The 23123-nt window shown below is 41.2% G+C and overlaps 1 protein-coding gene across 3 annotated transcripts in view; it reads left to right on the top strand.

The window, feature by feature from the left end:
- Positions 1–20999, top strand: part of ZP4 (zona pellucida glycoprotein 4) — a 200154-nt gene extending 179155 nt beyond the window's left edge. For 2 of the 3 annotated variants that reach the window (XM_081573905.1, XM_081573906.1), the window contains 12 exons: positions 13581–13861; positions 14139–14260; positions 14339–14444; positions 15552–15698; positions 16462–16649; positions 17143–17240; positions 18291–18421; positions 18603–18792; positions 18867–19014; positions 19326–19401; positions 20522–20638; positions 20852–20999. In XM_081573905.1, the coding sequence (XP_081430031.1) occupies positions 13581–13861; positions 14139–14260; positions 14339–14444; positions 15552–15698; positions 16462–16649; positions 17143–17240; positions 18291–18421; positions 18603–18792; positions 18867–19014; positions 19326–19401; positions 20522–20638; positions 20852–20955 (1708 nt within the window). In that variant the 3' untranslated portion in view covers positions 20956–20999. The remainder of the gene's footprint in view (positions 1–13580; positions 13862–14138; positions 14261–14338; positions 14445–15551; positions 15699–16461; positions 16650–17142; positions 17241–18290; positions 18422–18602; positions 18793–18866; positions 19015–19325; positions 19402–20521; positions 20639–20851) is intronic. The other variant, XM_081573907.1, reaches the window with a different exon arrangement.
- The last annotated feature ends 2124 nt before the right edge of the window (positions 21000–23123 follow it).

Here is a 23123-nt window from a genome sequence, read left to right on the forward strand (position 1 = left end):
AGAGGTAGAAACACTTCCAAACTCATTCTATGAGGCCACCATCACCCTGATACCAAAACCAGACAAAGACAACACAAAGAAAGAAAACTACAGGCCAATATCACTGAAGAACATAGGTGCAAAAATCCTCAACAAAATTTTAGCAAACAGAATTCAGCAACACTTCAAAAACCTCATACACCATGATCCTGGGTTTATTCCAGGAATGCAAGGATTCTTCAATATATGCAAATTAATCAATGTGATACACCATATTAACAAATTGAAAGATAAAAGCCATATGATCATATCAATAGATGCAGAAAAAGCCTCTGACAAAATTCAGCAACGATTTATGATGGAAACTCTTCAAAAAATGGGTATAGGTGAAACCTACCTAAACATAGTAAAGACCATATATGATAAGCCTACAGCAAACATAATTCTCAGTGAAAATTATGAAATAGGTGTATTATGAATAGGTGAAAAACTGAAAGCATTCCCCCTAAGATCAGGAACAAGACAAGGGTGTCCACTTTCACCACTATTATTCAACATAGTTCTGGATGTCCTAGCTACAGCATTCAGAGAAGAAAAAGAAATCCATATCAGAAAAGAAGAGGTAAAGCTCTCACTGTTTGCAGGTGACATGATACTGTACATAGAAAACCCTAAAGATAGTATCAGAAAATTACTAGAGTTAATCAGTGAATTTAGAAAAGTTGCAGGCTACAAAATCAATACACAGAAATCACTTGCATTTCTATATACTAACAATGAAAAATCAGAAAGAGAAATTAAGGGATCAATCCCATTCACCTTTGCAGCAAAAAGAATTAAATATCTGGGAATAAACTTACTTAAGGAGACAAAAGAACTGTACACAGAAAATTATAAGACACTAGTGAAATAAATCAAAGGTGACATAAACAGATGGAGAGATATTCCATGTTCGTGGCTCGGAAGAGTCAATATTTTGAAAATGACTATACTACAAAATGCAATCTACAGATTGAATGTGATCCCTATCAAATTACCAATGGTATTTTTCACAGAACTAAAACAAAAATTTTGCAATTCATATGGAAACACAAAAGACCTTGAATAGCCAAAGCAGTCTTGAGAAAGAAGAATGGAGCTGGAGAAGTCAACCTTTCCAACTTCAGATTATACTACAAAGCTACATTCATCAAGACAGTATGGTACTGGCACAAAAACAGAAATACAGACCAATGAAACAAGAAAGAAAGCCCAGAGATAAAACCATGCACCTATTGGTACCTTATTTTTGACAAAGGAGGCAAGAGAATACAATGGGGCAAAGACAGCATCTTCAATAAATGGTGCTGGGAAAACTGGACAGCTACATGTAAAAGAATGAAATTAGAACACTTGTTAACACCATACACAAAGATAAACTCAAAATGGATTAAAGACCTAAATGGAAGATCAGAAACTATAAAACTCTTAGAGGAAAACATAGGCAGAACACTCGATGACATACATTAAAGCAAGATCCTCTATGACCCACCTCCTTCCTAGAGTAACGGAAATAAATACAAAAGTAAACAAGTGGGACCTGATTAAACTTAAAAGATTTTGCACAGCAAAGGAATCACTAAGTAAGGTGAAAAGACGACCCTCAGAGTGGAAGAAAATAATAGCAAATGAAACAACTGACAAAGGATTAATTTCCGAAATAACAAGTAACTCAAAGAACTCAATGCCAGAAGAACAAACAACCCAATCAAAAAGTGGGAAAATGAGCTAAACTGACATTTCTCCAAAGAAATATAGATGACTAACAAACACATGAAAAGATGCTCAACATTGCTCTTTATTAGAGAAATGCAAATCAAAACCACAGTGAGATATCACCTCACACCCGTCAGAATGGCCATCATCAAAAAGTCTACAAACAATAAATGCTGGAGAGGGTGTGGAGGCTTTTGCACTGTTGGTGGGAATGTAAACCGATACAGCCCCTATGAAATACAGTATGGAAATTCCTTAAAAAAAAAAACTAGGAATAAAACCACCATATGACCCAGCAATCCCACTCCTGGGCATATACCCTGAGGAAACCAAAACTGAAAAATCACATGTATCCCATTGTTCATTGCAGCACTATTTATAATAGCTAGAACATGGAAGTTACCTAGGTGTCCATCGACAGGTGAATGGATAAAGAAGTGTGGTACATATACACAATGCAATATTACTCATCCATTAAAAGGAACACATTTGAGTCAGTTCTGATGAGGTGGATGAACCTAGAACCTGTTTTACAGACTGAAGTGAGTCAGAAAGAGAAAGATAAATATCATATTCTAATGCACAACATACAGAATATAGAAAAATGGTACTGAAGAATTTATTTATAGGGCACCGATGGAGAAACAGACATAGAGAACAGACTTATGGGCATGGGGAGAAGGGAGGCGAGGGTAAGCTGTATGGAGAGAGTAACATGGAAACTTACGTTACCATATGTAAAATAGATAGCTAAAGGGAATTTGCTGTATGGCTCAGGAAACTCAAACAGGGTCTCTGTATCAATATAGGGGTGTGGGATGGGGTAGCAGATGGGAGGGAGGTTCAAACAGGAGGGGAGATATGTATACCTATGGCTGATTCATGTTGAGGTTTGACTGCTGCTGCTGCTGCTAAGTCACTTTAGTCGTGTCCGACTCTGTGCGACCCCATAGACGGCAGCCCACCAGGCTCCCTGTCCCTGGGATTCTCCAGGCAAGAACACTGGAGTGGGTTGCCATTTCCTTCCCCAGTGCATGAAAGTGAAAAGTGAAAGTGAAGTCGCTCAGTCGTGTCTGACTCTTCGCGACCCCATGGGCTGTAGCCTACCAGGCTCCTCCGTCCATGGGGTTTCCCAGGCAAGAGTACTGGAGTGGGGTGCCATTGCCTTCTCCGGTTGAGGTTTGACAGAAAACAACAAAATTCTATAAAGCAATTATCCTTCAATAAAATAATAATAAACAAAGAAAATTCTACCATATCCATATTTAAAAACCTTCCCTCTCCCTTCCATCATAATGGTATCTTCTCTGTGCTCCAACTGAATTGAAATGGTTAAGTCTAACATGTTGGGGGCTTGCTATGTGACAAGCCCTAATGCTAAATACTACAGTGATTGATCACCTCTTTTAATCCTTCCAGTATCCTTCATGATGAAGGTTTTATTAATCCCAACTCTACTGAGGATATCAAGATGCAGAAATGTAGAAGATGCATATCTTAATAAACAGAGCTGGTATCCAAACTCAGGCAGACTGACTCTAGAACCATCTATGGGCCTTTGATCTCAGTGACAAGAATTCTACTTATATAAAGGTTACTATTTTCTGAGCCTGCACTTTTCATTGGATAGTGAACCTAGGAGCAAGGGGTGTGAACTGGGGTAGAAAAGCAACAACTTATTCCTCCTTGTTCCTTGCCAGCCCTTGGCACAATGCCTGTGACATAAAGGTACTCAATTCACATTCATGGAATTAAATTATAATAGTATTCCTATGGAAATTACAACCAGCTTTATGGTAGTGCTTTATGATATTTGTCTAGACACTTGCAGCAAAAATACTAGACTGCAGTGATTTGCTATTCACACACTCATTATCTGGAATGAGCTGCCTTATTAATATTACCCACTCTTGTTCTTTGGCACTCACATGGAAAGTGGCTCTAGCCGATCATCAGATGAAAAGATGAAATGATTACAGTATAACAATTCATATCATATCATTATCAGTAACAGTGTTCTGGGTGTTTAGGCATACATCCTTTCATCAGTTCAGTTCAGTCACTCAGTTGTGTCCGACTCTTTACGACCCTGTGAACTGCAGCATGCCAGGCCTCCCTGTCCATCACCAACTCCCTGAGTCCACCCAAACCCATGTCCATCAAGTCGGTGATGTCATCCAGCCATCTCATCCTCTGTTGTCCCCTTCTCCTCCTGCCCTCAATCTTTCTCGGTATCAGGGTCTTTTCCAAAGAGTCAGCTCTTTGCATCAGGTGGCCAAAGTATTGGAGTTTCAGCTTCAACATCAGTCCTTCCAAAGAACATCCAGGACTGATCTCCTTTAGGATGGACTAGTTGGATCTCCTTGAGGTCCAAGGGACTCTCAGTAGTCTTCTCCAACACCACAGTTCAAAAGCATCAATTCTTCCATGCTCAGCTTTTTTTATAGTCCAACTCTAACATCCATACATGACCACTGGAAAAACCATAGCCTTGACTACACAGACGTTTGTTGGCAAAGTAATGTCTCTGCTTTTTAATATGCTGTCTAGGTTGGTCATAACTTGCTTTCCAAGGAGTAAGCGTCTTTTAATTTCATTGCTGCAATCACCACCTACAGTGATTTTGGAGCCCCCAAAAATAAAGTCTCTCACTGTTTCTACTGTTTCCCCATCTATCTGCCATGAAGTGATGGGACTGGATACCATGATCTTAGTTTTCTGAATGTTGAGCTCTAAGCCAACTTTTTCACTCTCCTCTTTCACTTTCATCAAGAGGCTCTTTAGTTCTTCTTCATTGTCTGCCATAAGGGTGGTGTCATCTGCATATCTGAGGTTATTGATATTTCTCCCAGCAATCTTGATTCCAGCTTGTGCTTCCTCCAGCCCAGCATTTCTCATGATGTACTCTGCATATAAGTTAAATAAGTAGGGTGACAATATACAGCCTTGATGTACTCCTTTTCCTATTTGGAACCAGTCTGTTGTTCCATGTCCAGTTCTAACTGTTGCTTCCTGACCTGCATACAGGTTTCTCAAGAGGCAGGTCAGGTGGTCTGGTATTCCCATCTCTTGAATAATTTTGCACAGTTTATTGTGATCCACACAGTCAAAGGCTTTGGCATAGTCAATAAAGCAGAAATAGATGTTTTTCTGGAACTCTCTTGCTTTTTCAATGATCTAATGGATGTTGGCAATTTGATCTCTGGTTCCTCTGCCTTTTCTAAAACCAGCTTGAACATCTGGAAGTCCACGGTTCACATATTGCTGAAGCTGGCTTGGAGAATTTTGAGCATTACTTTACTAGTGTGTGAGATGATTCCAATTGTGCAGTAGTTTGAGCATTGTTTGACATGCCTTTCTTTGGGATTGGGATGAAAACTGACCTTTTCCAGTCCTGTGGCCACTGCTGAGTTTTCCAGATTTGCTGGCATATCGAGTGCAGCACTTTCACAGAGTCATCTTTCAGGATTTGAAATAGCTCAACTGAAATTCCATCACCTCCACTAGCTTTGTTCCTAGTGATCCTTCTAAGGCCCACTTGACTTCACATTCCAGGATGTCTGGCTCTAGGTGAGTGATCACACTATCGTGATTATCTGGGTCATGAAGATCTTCTTTGTACAGTTCTTCTGTATGTTCTTGCCACCTCTTCTTAATATCTTCTGCTTCGGTTAGGTCTCTACCATTTCTGTCCTTTATTGAGTCCACCTTTGCCTGAAATATTACCTTGGTATCTCTAATTTTCTTGAAGAGATCTCTGGTCTTTCCCATTCTATTGTTTTCCTCTATTTCTTTTGCATTGATAGCTGAGGAAGGCTTTCTTATCTCTCTTTGCTATTCTTTGGAACTCTGCATTCAAATGGGTTTATCTTTCCTTTTCTCCTTTGCTTTTTGCTTCCAGTCTTTTCACAGCTATTTACAACCTTTCAACTGTGTACTGTTATCTCCATTTTAAAGAGGAGAAAACTGAGACTCAGGTTAAGGAGTTGTCCAAGGTCATAGAATTTGTTAGGGGACTCAACCCTAGCTGTCTCACTGTAGAACTTGGGCACATGTGCGTCTCACCACATCTCCCACCAGTTCTGCCATTGGAACAGGATTTGCCTGTATGGGGACAGATAGCAGTTCTCAACAACTGCACTCTCTGCTCCCTGAAATGTCTTCAAGGTCTGAGAAGTCCCACAACACTCCTCAGCCCCAGCCAACTACATTTTATGTAAGTAACCATTACTTATTTGTTAAGTAACAAATACTATTTTGTTTTATTTGTGTGTGTGAGTGTTTGCTTTTCTATTGCTAGCCTTGACATTGCCACAAAATTGCTAGCAGCATAATGATCGGATCAATTCCATTTTGAAGAACTGAATCACCATTGCTTGGAGGTATGGTTAGCCTGGCATGCAGTCTCCCTGATGTTCTCAAGTGGCTTCATGGATTCAGTATGCATTTTAGATTTAAGTATGTACTCCACAATCGAAGAAGTAGTCATTTGTGCGTTGGTGTGTTGTTCATAGTATTGTCTATCTTTTCTTATGATACTGACATAATAAAAATTAGACTTTCTGGTGGTGAAAAACGTTTTCTGGGTCATTTCAAAGTAGTCACTGGAAATTCACTTTCCAACACTGAGGGAGAATTGTAAGCTGTTGACATCAGTAAAAAACACAGCACTTCACATGCCCATGTGAAGTGCCTTGTTCCTTTTTGCATTCTTTCTCTTTTTAATCCCGGTTTTCTTCTTTGTTTGCCTGCTCAAAATGGCTTGGATTTATCCTCTGTTAACAAGATCACTTGCCAACATTCCCCAGCAAGCTGGAAAATAAGAAAATGGACAGTCTCTCTGTAACTCTTGCTTCCCTGGGACCTCCCACCAGATTTGAAACAAGATTCCACAGATAGGAAAGGACAGCATTTCTCCAAAGGAAAACATTTTATGGATGTTGTACAAAATCTTCCCAGCAATGAGCTCTTAGAGAGGAGACATTCAAATCGATTAAATTTGCAATATAAATCCTCTGACATTTCCATTAATTTGTTTAATAATTAGCCTGGCATTTTTGCTGTTTAATTAAATGGAAAATAATTGTTTCTTCTAAGATTTGCCTAATCAGTTTTAAGTAATGTTTATGTAAATTTGAAAATTGAATAGAAGGAATTAATATTATAACAAGGATGATTCTTAAATTAAGGCATGTTTATCTGAGAAAAAAGAGCCCATGAGAGTGGCTTGTCCATTGTTTTCCAGTTTCTCTGTTTCCTTTAGGACTTTGCAAATGGGCATCATTTCTATTTTTGGCCCAGTTTCCATTTCCTTGATAACAAGGATTCTGCAAATAGAGGACTGTGAGTCCTATAAGGTTCTCAGACCACAGGCAGGGCTCACTCAGGTCTCTCAAAGTGTGCTGAGAATCCACAGCACTGCTAAGGAAACAGAGGAAACAGGAAGTCACTGGCCAAGGATATTGTGTTCACTGTTTATATCCTGTTGCCTTGGATTTTCAGTGTTTCACTTTACTTTCTATTCCAAATATTTTACACAGTCAATTTCTGACTAAAAGCCAGTGAAATTAAATAAACAGGAAAGTGTGGAATGAAACAGAAGCACTGAGAATTTGGGCGAGGGTTGTCTACCTCCAGGGCTAAGCTAAGACAGGGTGGTGAAGCAGATGCTTTGGTCCACTTCTCTGAAAGTCTACAGATACATGCTCATTGCCCTCTGGATCCCTACATTCAAGGTCCAAAACTGCTTTCTTCCACACCTACCTCCACTGATGGCCAGTGGAACCTACTGCCATCTGACAGAAACTTACAAAGGCTAACTGAGCAAGTGTATATGGGCCAAGGTTATCATCAGTTAACCTTTTGGAAATCAGTTTTTAACTCTTAAACCCAAAAAAGTTAATGTGAGATGTCAGATTTCCCCCAGTGAATTAATAATTACTATCTGTTTTTTCAAAACCGTATCACTTCAGTTCATTCGTGTCCAACTCTGTGACCCCATGGACTGCAGCATTCCAGGCTTCCCTGTCCATCACCAACTCCCAGAGTGTGCTCAGTTCATGTCCATCTAGTCAGTGATGTCATCCAACCATCTCATCCTTTGTCATCCCCTTCTCCTCCTGCCTTCAATCTTTCCCAGCATCAGGGTCTTTTCTAATGAGCAAGCTCTTTGCATCATGTAGCCAATACAAAGTATTGGAGCTTCAGAACCATGTAGATACAGGTAAACAATCATTTTTCTCTGCAAAATAAAATAACCCTGTGAGGTATTTTATAGTAAATACTTTGTTATCTATCATCTGTGAAGTGGAGATAATTCCTTCATAGTGTTATCAGAATAATTAAATGAGATCAAATATAAAAATCACTTAGCACGTGGTCTAGAAACTAGTACACAGTTACAAGTGGTAGATCATTTTTCATATTCTGAGCCCATTCTGAATGTGAGCATAATAGTTTGAATGTTGTTCAGTAGCTAATGTTGTGTCTGTCTCTCTGTGACCCCATAAACTGTAACACACCAGGCTTCCCTGTCCTTCACTGTTTCCTGGAGTTTGCTCAAACTGATGTCCATTAGGTTGGTGATGGTATCCATCCATCTCATCCTCTATTGCCTCTCCCTCCTCCTGCCCTCAATTTTCCCAGCATCACAGTCTTTTCCAATGAGTCAGCTCTTCACATCAGGCAGCTGAAGCTTCAGCCTCAGCACTAGTCCTTCCAGTGAATATTTAGGGTTGGTTTCCTTTAGGACTGACTGGGTTGATCTCTTTGCTGTTCAAGGGACTCTCAAGAGTCTTCTCCAGCACCACTATATATACATTATACATATATGATATACATTAATATATATACATATTCTGCATGAATGGCAAATTGTTAAATGAGGATGAAAAACATGCTGATATAATTCCTGCTTTAATTCAGAGCGCGAGAAAAGCTAACATTGCTGAGATAGTTTTTTCTTATTCAGTGAGGAGCTTTTACTTTTCTCTTAAGCATTGGTATTTATGATTACTTTTTCTTGTACTTTTAAAAGAAAAACATAATTTTAATGAAAAACTCAAAATGAGTTATCTTTTGTTCATTAAACATTGATCATTCATATTCTTAACATCACATATGTCATTGTAAAGTTAATTCCAATTCAGTGGTTTCAGAAAAGAGTTTTTATTGTTGATAATAAGTACTAATCATCTTTAAGCATAAAAATGAAGCAAGTAAGTCTTTTTTTAGACTATCATAACACTGCATATTGTAAATAACTTCAAATCTAATGTTTTAGCTCTGTGATAAAATTAATTACACTTGAAAGGAATTCTGGCTTTTTTGTATTAGATGAATTGCTTACAGAAATAAATTATTATAGGCTAAAAAATATTGGGAGCAATTAAACACTAATGGCATCTATTAGGGTCAGAAAGATTTTCAAAAGAAGAATTTTGTGCTGTCTCTGTCCTGATCATCCAACAAAAGAGCTCTAATTCAGAGTGGGTTCTGATTTACCATTCTGATTAGATGCATATGGGAAACACTAGTGGCATTCACTTGGGAACCAGCACTGCCCAATCAATTCACTTAGAAATCAGTACTATCCAATTCCTCTTCCTCTCAAGTAGATACACAGCCTTCCCACCTATCTCCCAAGGATAGAGTTCAGCAGATCTCAACTTTGTGATATCAAACCTACAAGCTTCTTGGAGGAAAAACATGTCTGTTTCTTCCTGTTACCATGGAGGAAATGTTCCTTCTTTTATTTAAGATCAGTCCCTCAACTTATGTAATGAGCCTGTAATTTTGTTTAACCCTGAGAATTTATGTAATTTCTCCTGCCTTTGCAGGATTCTTATACTACCAGTGACCTCTTCTTTTCCTGTATTTCTTCTTCTCTGTCTAGTTAATGATTTTACTCCATCAGTTTTTAGACAGTCTGAAGTCTCCTTCATCCTAAAATAAATTTCCTTCTACCTTTACTACTTATTCTCCCAGCTACTGCTCTTTGTCCTCTCATTGAGACAAAAATGGCAAAATAATTGTATTGTCTCAGTTCAGTATCTTTATGTTCTCATCTCCCCAATCTCAACTCTCTTCAGTCTGGCTTTCATCACTTTCTCTATCAAATCAGCTCAATGGAGGTTGTCAGTGTCTGTGATGACAAAGAATCCAATGGGAATTTTTCAGACTTCATCTCACTTTAATCTTTCAAAAAACTCTGCTGACCTTCTTAAAATGTTCTCTTCTATTGGCTCTCATGCACTGCACACCACTGGTTTCCTCTGTCCACTCTCCGGTCTCCTTGGTTAATTCATCCTTCTCTGCCTACCATTTTAAATAAGGAGGCTTGACTCCTCAGGAATTAAATTATAGGTGCTTCCCTCTAGTTTTACTGTTCTCTTTATTCAGACAACTCATGGCATCAAACACCATCCAGATGTTCCAATCTAAATATGTAACCCAGAGCTTTTCTTTGAGTTCCAATCCCAGTACATCCAACTGCCTATTCAGCATCAAGACAGCATCAGGACATGAAGCTCTGAAGACACATTAAATAGAGCATGTCCCAAACCGAACTCAAGATCTCCCCTCACACCCTTAAACCTGTGTTTCCTCTGGTCTTCCCTATCTCAGTGAATGACATCCACACCATCAGACTGTTGACACCAGAAACCTAAGAGCCAATCCTGATGCCATTAACCCCACCCCCTTCACATCACCAATCTTGCCACTTACTTCTCACCTAATGTCATATTGTCGCTTCTCTTGTCTCAACCACTACCATCCTAGACCAAACTACCATCTCATCTTACCTGGGCTACTGCTAAAGCTTTAACTGACCCTGCCATGTCCAGTATTGATCTTTAATCTGTTCTTCACACTACAACCAAAGTAAGCTCTTCAAAAGGCAAATTTGTATATTTCATTCTCTAGTAAAACCTTGTAATGGGTTTCATTGCTCTCCTGATAAGAAATGAAATACTTTGATGTATTTGTTGTAGGAGGCTCCATGTGATCTGGCCCAGACTCATGTTTGCAGCATCCTTTTCTTTTCTCTCCCCACTCCAGCCACACTACACTTCTTTTAGTTATTCTTGGCCAATCTCATAGCCCTCTCTATTTTTTATTCACTGCTCTTATTGTAATTTTTATCTATCATATTTTGAGAACTTGATTACCTGTCTCCTCAAAAGACTGTTGTCAAAATCAGGGCCCAAATCATGCATATTTTGCTCAATAGTTTATTTTAAGCATTTTGCTCACACATAGTAGGTTCTCCTCACATTTATTAGCTGAATATCTGAATTGGAGATACCAGATTTGTGATTTATCAGTTAAAAGCATGGGAGTGGATGAGCTCTGCTAAAATGGGAAGGCAAGTAGATCAAAGAAATAAGCCTGTGAGAGTCCGTTCAGGGGACTTGAGGAAGATTGTGTAGGGCAGTCACAATTGTAGAAAATTAAACCAATATGGACTATTTTAAGTAGCTCTGAAAAAGTAGCTCCTTAACACTGGTTGCTTTTTCTCCAGTTTAACTTATTTCTTCTGATCTGTTAACAGAACTAAATATGAAGTTTCTCATGGATATACTGTTATCCTTTCCTTATGGAGTAGAGACTTGCTTTATAGCCTAAGATGAAATAAGTACCAACTTGTTTTCACTAATGAGCAATTGTCACTGAATTCTCTCCTTAGGTTTCCAAGGCATCATTCCCTCAGAAATTGGCAGCACATGTCTGTCATACACATCTTCCAGGTGCAAAGGCTTCATTCTCTGATAGTTGGTAGGAGTGCAGGTAAAGGACCCACTTGGGTAAAGTGGCTATGACAAACCTCCTGTGTGTTCTGAAAGTCACATGTCAATCAACCACCTTCCTTCTCCTAGAAAGGGTAACTTAAATATCCCAATAGCAAGGAAGATAAAAATACAGCAAGAATATTGAACTTCATAAAAGCAATACCAGATAAAATACAGAATTCCCAGTTAAATTTGAATTTCAGATAAATAACAGTTTTTAATATAAGTATGTCTGTGCAGTGGTTATACATATTATAAAATTATTCACTGTTTATTGAAAATTCATATTTATTAAGCATGCTGCTGCTGCTGCTGCTAAATCTCTTCAGTCGTGTCCGACTCTGTGCGACCCCATAGACGGCAGCCCACCAGGCTCCCTGTCTCTGGGATTCTCCAGGCAAGAACACTGGAGTGGGTTGCCATTTCCTTCTCCAGTGCATGAAAGGGAAAAGTGAAAGTGAAGTCACTCAGTCATGTCCGACTCCTAGCGATCCCATGGACTGCAGCCCACCAGGCTCCTCCGTCCGTGGGAGTTTCCAGGCAAGAGTACTGGAGTGGGTTGCTGTTGCCTTCTCCGTTATTAAGCATACTGTATATTTATTGCTAAATCTGATAGCTCTAACTAAAGTCTATTCATTCACTCATCACCTATTTGAACTTTCAGTCCACAATAAAGAACAAACCCAGGTGCATGTGGAGTCTGGCCAGCTGCCTGCTTGAGGATGGTCCCAACCCATTACTGTGCGCTGGGTGCCCTCAGTCAAAAGATATGCAGGTAGTTGCCCTTCAAATACTTTCAACTCCTTGTTATTAAGTTTGGGAGTTCAAATGATTTTTATTTATTTTTTCACTTTTTTCATTTTCTAAATAAAGATATATTATTTTTTATTGAAATATATTTGACATATGAAGGCAATGGCACCCCACTCCAGTACTCTTGCCTGGAAACTCCCATGGACGGAGGAGCCTGGAAGGCTGCAGTCCATGGGGTCACGGAGAGCCGGACACGACTGAGTGACTTCACTTTCACTTTTCCCTTTCATGCACTGGAGAAGGAAATGGCAACCCACTCCAATGTTCTTGCCTGGAGAATCCCAGGGACAGGGAGCCTGGTGGGCTGCCGTCTATGGGGTCGCACAGAGTCGGGCATGACTGAAGCGACTTAGCAGCAGCATTTGACATATGTATGGTATGATGTGAGTGCTTAGTTCTGTCCGACCCTTTGAGACTGAATGGACTGTAGCTCACCAGGCTCCTCTGTGCATGGGATTTCCCAGGCAAGATTACTGGAGTGGGTTGTCATTTCCTTCTCTAGCACTGTGTAAATTTATGGTGCATGTAATTAATTTGATACATTTACATATTGATGTGTTTACCATTGTGGCAATAATTAGCACTTTCATCATGTTGCATAATTACCCTTTCTTTTCAGTGATTAGAACAATTTAATTCTGGTCTCTTAGAAAGTGTGTTGATTATAATACAATATTTTGTCTATATTCACTATACTTTTCATGAGAGCTCTAAGGCTTAAGTATTACTTAACAATAACGGTATGAATTGTTCCATACTCTAAAGTTGCCATACAGTCACTTTTTAATTGTTTTTATCTACTTCTGCATTTTCTGTGTCTCCTGCATTGGTAGGTGAATCCTTTATCACTGCAACACCTGTGACGCCCTCTCCTGCTGGGAGATATTCCCGATTTACTGATGAGAAGACTGAGTTTCTGAGAGGTAGTGACTTACCAGTTCATACAACTCATAAGTAGCAGAGCTAGGATTTATACCCAAATATGCAAGATTCTAAAGGAAGGTCAATAAGCACACAGTGTAGCCTGTGTGCTACACTGAGCAACTGTGAGGAAACCTATTTTAGCTAAAAAGCACCACATTGTTCCTGGGCTCTGAAAACTGCCTGATTTCAATATTAAAGTGGTGCAGCTGCAGACTGTGGCCTAAAGTGAATGATGCTGGAGGAATCACCCTATCCAAATGAGTCCCACCTGCATACTACACAGACGTGCACCTGAAACCACCTTTCTCTCTATTTAAGGGGCATCGGGCGCACAGGCTCTTGGGAGAGGATGTGCAGGACCAGAAGAGCAGTCAGTAAAGCTCTTAGCACCATGTGGCGGCGGCTGCTGCTGCTGTTGCTGCTGTTGCAGCAGCAATTTGTCTGGCTCTGTTTTCCATTGTCTCTTGGTCTGAATAGCCATCATGAGTCCAAGGTACCTGAGTATCCTGGTGAACTACGCTGTGGGCTAAGGAGCTTTCAGTTCACCGTAAACCTTCTCAGCCAGGAGATGGAGACTCCTCCTGCACTAGTAGCATGGGGTAAGTTTGAAGGCTGAGCTAGGCAATGGCATGTCTCCTCTATTATATAAAACTGGCCTCTGCTTTCTGTCCGAATACCTCCCCACCTTTGCTAAACTCTGCTGCTTCTCTATAGGAGTAATCTAAAGTATAGCTTCACCTCTAAACCTGGTTCCCCTCTTGTTTCTCCTTTCTTGGCAGCTGCTCTTGAGTCTAAGGCAAAGCTGGCTGTCCCTTCCCAGCACTGGTGACGGGGATGACTGACCATATGTGTTTTCTCCCCTATCCCCACTCCTAGATAACCGTGGGCTGCTACACAGCCTGCAGAATGACTCTGACTGTGGCACCTGGGTCAGTGAGGGCCCTGGCAGCTCCCCGGTGGTAGAAGCCTCCTACAGTAGCTGCTATGTCACTGAGTGGGTAAGTATGACCTGTCCTTAGGAAGGCTGAGATGCCTGTGCCACCACCGAGGCTGACTCCTTGGGCCTGTCTTTCCAGGACTCCTACTACATCATGCCCGTTGGAATTCAAAGAGCAGGTGCGAGTGGACCTGGATCATCAGTTATGGAGACAAAGCTTTTCAAGTGTCCTATGGATCTCCCAGGTAAGGGCTGGAAGATCTTCCGGGTTCTGGGTAGTGTGGAGCTGCCCGAAGTGTGTCCTTGGGTATCTTCTACCCATTTTGTGCAGTGATACCGGGCACCCGTTGAGAACTCTGTTCCAACTCTTCTTCACAGGCTACCCTAGGATAACCACCACCTGAGCAATTACTCGGGTCTCAGGAACTGTGAGGGGTACTTCACATGTTACCTGTAATCCTAACCCAGCGCAATTGCTAGCCCCAGCAGGGAGCTTTCCAAGCACCCCTCACTGGTAGGTGGCAGAGCTGAGATTCAACCAAGAGTTATCCCAGGACCAGAGATCCTCCCTCTTGAAGAGTCAGGAAGGAAGAAAGCTGAAGTTATCAAGGATACTCAGCAAATGCCTTCAAGAAGCAGACTGCATTGAGAATAGGGCTCAGTCCCTTCAGCTGGGGCTGCTCGACTGCTTAACTTGGTATTGAGCTGGGTTATTAACAGGAAGGTACAATGCTACCTCAACTCCAGTGAATCTTGCCTTGCCCTCCAAGAGCCCTACCTCAGTCATACCAAGTCAAACTTCTGTTTTTAAACTTTTAACCATACTGTGCAGCATGTGGGATCTTAGGTCCCAACCAGGGATCAAACCCAAAACCTCTGCAGTGGAAGCACAGAGTCTTAACCACTGGACTCCCAGAGAGGTCTCAAGAGTTGAACTTACAATTCTTCACATCTGCCTTGTTATGTAATAGCCCAGTGGAGTAGTACTGATAAAATACATAATCATAGGCCCCACTCCCCGCTTACTGAACTGCATTTCAAAATGATGGTAATTTAGGGTACACTAAGATTAAGTACCTTTTTAAAGAACAGAAGGAAGAATTCTTTAATTAAGTCTCACTGCTTCTACCAATCTTGTTCGTATTTCCTCTTCCAAAGAGTCCTCATTTCAGGGCACTCCTATAAGGTAACCAAATCGTGAACTTTATAATCCAGACTTAATTTCTAGTATGTAAATATCTCTTCAATCACATAGATATCTATGGGAACTTAATGTTTTGTAATGAAAAGATCTCTTCTTAAAGACTAGACTTTGTTACCTAGTTTGAGTTACTCTTCAATATCTATCATAGATGTCCCAAATGCTGGCCTTTGTGACTCTGTCCCAGTCTGGGACAGACTGCCATGTGCTCATTCACCCATCACTCAAGGAGACTGCAAACAGCTAGGCTGCTGCTACAACTCTGAAGAGGTCATTTCCTGTTACTACGGAAACACAGGTGAGTCACTATATCTTTGAAATCAACTGAGGAGTGCCTGCAGTTACCATTAACTAACTCAAAGGAGGGTTATCTCCTTCACCCCCCATCCAGAAGGCAAATACTGAAAGATGACCAAAGGTTAATGTATAACTAGTACCTCCTAGAACACTTGACCTTCAGTGACACAGCTTTCTACAGTCTTCCATTGTGTATTCTCCTAGAATCCAACAGAAAGCAAATAACATTCAATGAACTCAGGAAGCTAAGTCTATGGGCAGGATGCTAATTGGTAGAAACTTAACCAGTTTCAAGAAATAGCCAATCTGGTGGCTGATTGTGTATAAAGAGCTTTATTTCAGAAGATGAGCCTTATTTCAAAAGAACACTGTCCCAAATCATGCTCCAAGTCTTTCTCATTTAAAAATGACCCTCATGAAACAAGATGCTACACAATTCTAAGCTCTTAATCCTAGCTGATGAGTGAAACAGCAGGTATGGCTATCTTCATTCTACAGGTGAAGCTGATACAAGGAGGTTAAATAAACTAAGTAGTGGAGGCAAGATTCAAACCCAAGTTCTCATCCAAAGCCCCAGTTAAACTCTACATGGCTGAACCTGCCTCAAGGTCATTAGCTGGAATGCCCGCTTTTCTAGCGGGGGAGAAGGGGGTGGGGAATTTAAAATAATGAAAGTATAATTTTTAGATTCTTGTCTAGCTGGATCAATGGTGTCTGGCTACTCAAGGTGACCTGCCTTCAGCACAGTTGCTCTGGTGTTTCAGTGACCTCACGCTGTACCCAAGATGGCCACTTCTCTATTGCTGTGTCCCGGAATGTGACTTCACCCCCACTGCTCTTGAATTCTGTGCACTTGGCCTTCAGGAATGACAGTGAATGTAAACCTGTGATGGCAACACACGCTTTTGTTCTGTTCTGGTTTCCATTTACTACCTGTGGTACTACAAAACAGGTGAGAAGGGCTGACCTTGGGCTCTGTTTAACTTGGTCAGGAATGCCCTAGTGATGGGCGGACAACTGGACTAGCTTAGCCATGAAGAATATACCTGACTACTGCTTGTCATGTAGGATGGTCTCTCGGACAGAGGGGCCTTCATTACTGAGAAAGCAGAAACCTCTGCTGGGCACTTGGCTAAGTCATCCCACCTGCCTTCTGGTGAGGGGCTAGCCCCACTTACCAAGCTGTAGAAGAACAAATAGTGGGGTGGTTCCTTCCACCACACTGCCCTGGGAAAGGACCAGGGAAATCAGCTGAAATTGGTAGTATTTTTGGCTTCCTCATTAGAGTACTCAAAGCCCCTTCCTGTTCCTTTGCCCTGAAAGGTGAAGTGATAATTTCCCTGCTAGTCAATGGGCATCCTTTCTGAGTGTTGGATCAAAGCAAAATTGAGTGAAGCAGCATCTTGCTTGCAGGAGTGACAATAATTCTTTACCTGCCATTGCAGATCACTGGAAAGCAGGCAGTATATGTAAATGAGCTGGTTGCTGCTCGGGATGTGAGAACTTGGAGCCGTGGTTCTATTACTCGAGACAGTATCTTCAGGTAAAGGTCTTAGTTAACCTGACCTTGCTTGACCAGAATGCCTGAATTTCCTTCCATAACAGGAGTTCTAGAGAAAACATTCAGAAATGACCATAAACGACCATCTCCTCATGATGGCAGAATCTCTATTGCTTTGACGATCCAATCTCAGACCATTATTTGATCTAGTAACCCTGCATTAGTACCACCAACTTGATCTAAGTCTCAGACTCAACCTGACTTCAATTTCGTTTCACTGGGTCTTTGTTTCTCACTCTAGCCTCTTCCTTCTACCTCCAGTATCTAAGCTGTAGTAAAATGAATCTTTTTAGAAACTTTAGCTAGTATACTAAAAGTTTTCTGTTTGTCTTCCAGAGCTTAAACTTTTATATTATGAACATAACTTGCAGGTCCTGTATGAAACTGCTACTACTTCTCCAGCCAAAACTTTCCCAATGTTCTCAATCCTTCCCTAACTGTTCCCTAACCTCAGATTGTGCTTCCATAGAGTATTCAGTGGACCCCAGACTTCTTGCTTCCATACTTTTCTCTTCTCTACCTCTCAGTTACTGCTTTTCATTTTCCCTTATCAAATTACCTGCAACATCTTTCCTGACTACTGCCTCCAGAGAACACACCTGTTTATCATAGAACCATACCTGTCTTTTAAAATCTATTGGAAGTATAGTTGACTTATAATGTGTTAATTTCTGCTGTACAAAGTGACTCAGTTACACATCTTTTTCACATTTCCATTATGGTTTATGACAGGATATTGAGTGGACTCCTGTCCTATACAGTAGGACGTTGTTTGTCAATTCAATATATAATAGTCTGTGCTTCCCTGGTGGCTCAGTGTTATATCAAACTCTCTAACATTCATCTTGTTTACCTTTGATCTTGTTTACCTATCGGTCTCCCCAGTGATAGCTTTCACAAGGCCAGAACCAGACCCCACTTGTCTATAAACTTGTTCTAACACCTGATACTTAAAATGATTCCTCAAAACTTAAACAGGTGACATGGTCTACCCACTGAAGATAGTAGATAAAAATCTTTATTTTTCTGCAGGCTCCAAGTCAGTTGTAGCTACTCTGTAAGTAGCAGTGCTCTCCCAGTTAATGTCCAGGTTCTTACTCTCCCACCACCCCTTCCTGAGACACAGCCTGGAAACCTCACTCTGGAACTTAAGATTGCCAAAGGTAAGACCCTTTTGGGTAGACTGTCTGGCCTCTAGTCTAAGTCCTTTTCTGGGAGTTAAGACCCTAACTTGGTAACAAGATCTTATTCCTTCCAAAGGCATTTATGTGGGTGATGGTCTATCCCAAGCCACCGAGAGGTTCCAAGCTCTTTACTGCTTCAACTTGTTTTGGCCTGTTGCAGATAAACGCTATCGCTCCTACTACACAGCTAGTGACTACCCAGTGGTGAAGTTGCTTCGGGACCCCATCTACGTGGAAGTCTCCATCCATCAGAGAACAGACCCCAGTCTCGAGCTGCGCCTGGACCAGTGTTGGGCGACACCCAGCACAGATGCCCTGCTCCAGCCCCAGTGGCCCTTGCTGGTGAATGGGTGAGTGTCTTTCCTGCACCTGTGTTGCAGTCCCTCCAAGAAGCCCATCTTGACTGCTGGATATCCTTGCCTAGGTGCCCCTACACTGGAGACAACTATCAGACAAAACTGATCCCTGTCTGGGAAGCCTCAGACCTGCTGTTTCCTTCTCACTACCAGCGCTTCAGCATTTCCACCTTCAGTTTTGTGGACTTGGTGGCAAAGCAGGCCCTCAAAGGACCGGTATGATGCTGCCCCCTGTGCTCTTCAGCTGGGCTCTAAACACCGCCAACTCAAATGTTTCCACATGGTACCACTTTTCAGCTGAGGTGGCCCTGTAACATTGGCTTTTCGTACTGCCTCAGAGCAATCAAGGGATGCCTGTGGCATGTGTGACATGGGGCAACTAGAGTCTGGTATCTTAGTGCTTCTCTGATGTCAGTTTGGTTTATCAAGATTTTCTGATAATTCTTTGACTTCTTCCTGGGGCAGATAAAGCAGGTTTGAAGACTTAGGATGTGCTAGACCATGATCCCAATTCTTTTGGCTCCCAGGTGTATCTGCACTGCAGTGCATCAGTCTGCCAGCCTGCCAGGACACCATCCTGTGTGACACCTTGTCCTGCCAGACGTGAGTATCCAACCTGTCTATGCCAAAGGCCAGATTGAAGTGTTATTTGGAGTCCAGTGCTAACCTTTAGTCTATGGCACGTGAATCAAACTGAAGATTCATCTAACTAATGAGGCTTCTTTAAGTACTTTCATGATGCAATAGAACAGAAATACAACTAGTCTCCCAGAATTCCAGGCCTTCTAAATATAAATATAAGCTATTAATCCTAAAATAACTTTCAGCCTTAGTTTTTCTCCATATAAATTTTTACTTAGCAGGGAGTCAAGTAGGTTCACAGCCTATAATCTAGTAAAACACTTCTGCTGTATCAGATATAAATGTAGACTTTTATACTTGATGGCAGGTCTGGCAACATGGCTTCAAGACTTATAGATGGCATAGGATTGCAGACTTAGTATGTGTTGATTGGTCAGGCCCAGTGCTCATACAGTCATATTCCACCTGATCCCAAAACATTACCTGGCTCCTGAATTAATTGGGAGTCATGACTCTTGATTGGTGGCTTGGGAAGATCCCATGGAGGAGGTCTTAGCAAACCACTCCAGTGTTCTAGCCTGGAGAATCCCCATGGACACAGGAGCCAGGTGGACTACAGTCCATGGGGTCACAAAGAGTTGGACACGACTGAGCGACTAAGCACAGCACAGCATGACCCCTGAAGGTTTAAGCCTGTTCTGGTAGAAAAGAAAACCTCACACTACTTTTCAGAGCTATCATTTAGTAAACTAAATACTCACCTTCAAACTGCAATGATGTATATACTCAGATATCTAAAATTTTGAGAAGTACAGAGACCCTACAATTAGCAATAGAAATAGGATTCAAACAGAGCTTTGCTGTTACTGTTACCAAGTACCTTTATATCCTAGGGTCTCAGTATTAAGACATTATTATTCAAGTACCTGCACTTAGGAAGGATGACAGTTTGGAGATAGTCTAAAATCATAATTTCTCTGAAACTGCTGGTGTTAATACAAATGAGCAAGTCTGAGACTTTGTGTCTAACACATTAGAGTTTTTCTTGGAGAAAAACTTAATGGGGACCTAGCCCTGTTTTAGACTCGACAACCACTCACATGTACAAAACTAACAAATCCTTAACTCATCTCTCCAACAGGAAGAAGAAGCTCTGACATCCATTTTCAGAACAACACTGCTAGCATTTCTAGCAAGGGTCCCTTGATTCTACTCCAAGCCGTTCAAGACTCTTCAGAAAAGCTCCACAAATACTCAAGTGAGTGGAAGGAGAAGGAGAATCATATCTGAACTACTGGTCAAACCAAAGCTACTTGTGCATCCCTACTTCTTAATTCCTTACTGGTTTGGTCAATGTGAACCTCAAAAGGAATTACCTAGGTTTTTTCCCCTATAGCTCAAGACTAGCAGTCTTTATTAGGATATAACATCACTTGGCTTCAGCATACTAACCTACGTTTCCATCCTGCAGGGTCTCCTGTAAACTCTCAAGTTCTGTGGGTGCCTGGCCTATCTGGAATCTTAATCGTTGGAGCCTTGTTCGTGTCCTACCTGGCCATTAGGAAACGGAGATGAGTTACTCAGACCAAATGTGTTAATAAAACCAAATTGCACTGCCAGTCTCCTCAGCTCCTATTTGGCAAGTAATTTCTTTAGACTAGCTCATCTGCTGTTGGCCTCACCTCTTTCCAACTTGTAATCTTTTCTTCAGCCCTTCCATCTTCTGAATAGAACATTTCAGTAGAATTTCCGAGTTAGTTAACAACTCAAGCAGAACCTACAAAAATAAATATCTCAGGCTTAACAGACTGAGATATTTACAAGCTCATGAGGGTGTAAAACAAAACTCTTCCAGAAAATCAAACTAAGGAAGAACTAGTTTAGAGCTAGTCATGAATCTTCTAGACCATCAGTATTCCAACTTCAGTGTGCATCAGGATCAAAGGAGGGCTGGTGTAAACAGATTATTATCCCCACCCCTGCACTTTGACATCTTCAAAGAAGTTTAAAGACTATTGGTCTTTATCTGTTGTGCCTTAAAATCTCCCTAACCTGTAGTGGCCTAACATTAATCATTAAGTAGGCCCGGGCTGAGGCTTATGAACTTGCATTTGTAACCATTCCTTAGGTGATACTGATCTTTCTATTCAAGCATCACACTTCAAAAACTAATGTCTAGGACAATGCCTAAAAAGCAGCATCTGATCATCGATTGATCAACTGGAAGTAACTTGCTCAGAAGAGGCTTTGGTTTGAGTTAGAACCAACAAGTAATTTCCCAGTTTAGTTCTTAAGACTAATAGAAAAAGACAGGGGGAAAATGAATTATTGTGACTTCTCTATGTAAACATCGTACCCAAAGGACTCCTACAACTCAGCAGTCCCCAATCTTTATTTTTAATTGGAGGATAATTGCTTTACAATGTTGTGTTGGTTTCTGCCATACATCAACATGAATCAGCCGTAGGTATACATATGTCCCCTCCCTTCCACCCGCTACCCCATCCCACCCCTCTAGGTTGTCACAGAGCACCGGTTTGAGCTCCCTGTGTCATACAGCAAATTCCCTCTGGCTATCTATTTTACATATGGTATTGTATGTTTGAATGCTACTCATTTTGTCCCACCCTCTCCTTACCCCACTGTGTCCCCAAGCTTCTGTTGTGTCTCTATTGCTGCCCTGCAAACAGATTCATTAGTACCATTTTTCCAGATTCTGTATATAAAAATACAACATTTGTTTTTCTTTTTGACTTCACTGTGTTCAATTCAGTAGTTCAGTTGTGTCCGATTTTTTGTGACCCCATGGACTGCAGCATGCCAGGCTTCCCTCTCCATTACCAACTCTCAGAGCTTGCTCAAACTCATGCCCATCAAGTCTGTGATACCATCCAACCATCTCATCCTCTGTCATCCCCTTCTCCTCCTGCCTTCAATCTTTCCCAGCATCAGGGTCTTTTCCAGTGAGTCAGTTCTTCTCATGAGGTAGCCAAAGTATTGGGGCTTCAGCATCAATCCTTCCAGTGAATATTCAGGGTTGATTTTCTTTAGAATTGACTGGTTTGATCTCCCCGCAGTCCAAAGGACTCTCAAGAGTCTTCTCCAACACCACAGTTCAAAAGCATCAATTCTTCAGCACTCAGCTTTTTTTATAGTCCAGCTCTCACATCCATACATGACTACTGGAAAAACCACACCTCTGACTAGATGGACCTTTGCTGGCAAAGTAATGTCTCTGCTTTTTAATATGCTATCTAGGCTCTATATCTTTAACCTTTTTGGCACCAGAGACCATTTCAATGAGAGACAGTTTTTCCACAGACTGGCATCAGGGGATGGTTTTGAGATGATTCAAGTACATTATGTTTATTGTGCACTTTATTTCTATTACATCAGTTCCAACTCACATCACCAGGTATTAGAACCTAGAAGTTGGGGATCCCTGCTGTAACTAACACTGCTGGCCAAAGTCTGTGGATCTCCTCTCTTCCCAGAGGGAGGCTCTGAATGTATGCCTGATTAAATAAGATGCCACCATTTACCTTCCTGGAGCAATTTCCTGGTCTTTTTGAAGTATGTTGCTGATGAGCATTAGAGTTGTTTCTAGCCTGGGGTGGTTAGTAATAAAGCTACTATGAACATTGGGGAGTTCATCTTTCAGTGTCCTATCTTTTTGCCTTTTCATACTGTTAATGGGGTTCTCAGGCAAGAACGGAGAAGGCAATGGCACCCCACTCCAGTAC

Source organism: Giraffa tippelskirchi, chromosome 2 (assembly GCF_054371585.1).
Source record: "Giraffa tippelskirchi isolate mGirTip1 chromosome 2, T2T-mGirTip1v1.2.pri, whole genome shotgun sequence".
NCBI classification, from domain to species: Eukaryota; Metazoa; Chordata; class Mammalia; order Artiodactyla; family Giraffidae; genus Giraffa; species Giraffa tippelskirchi.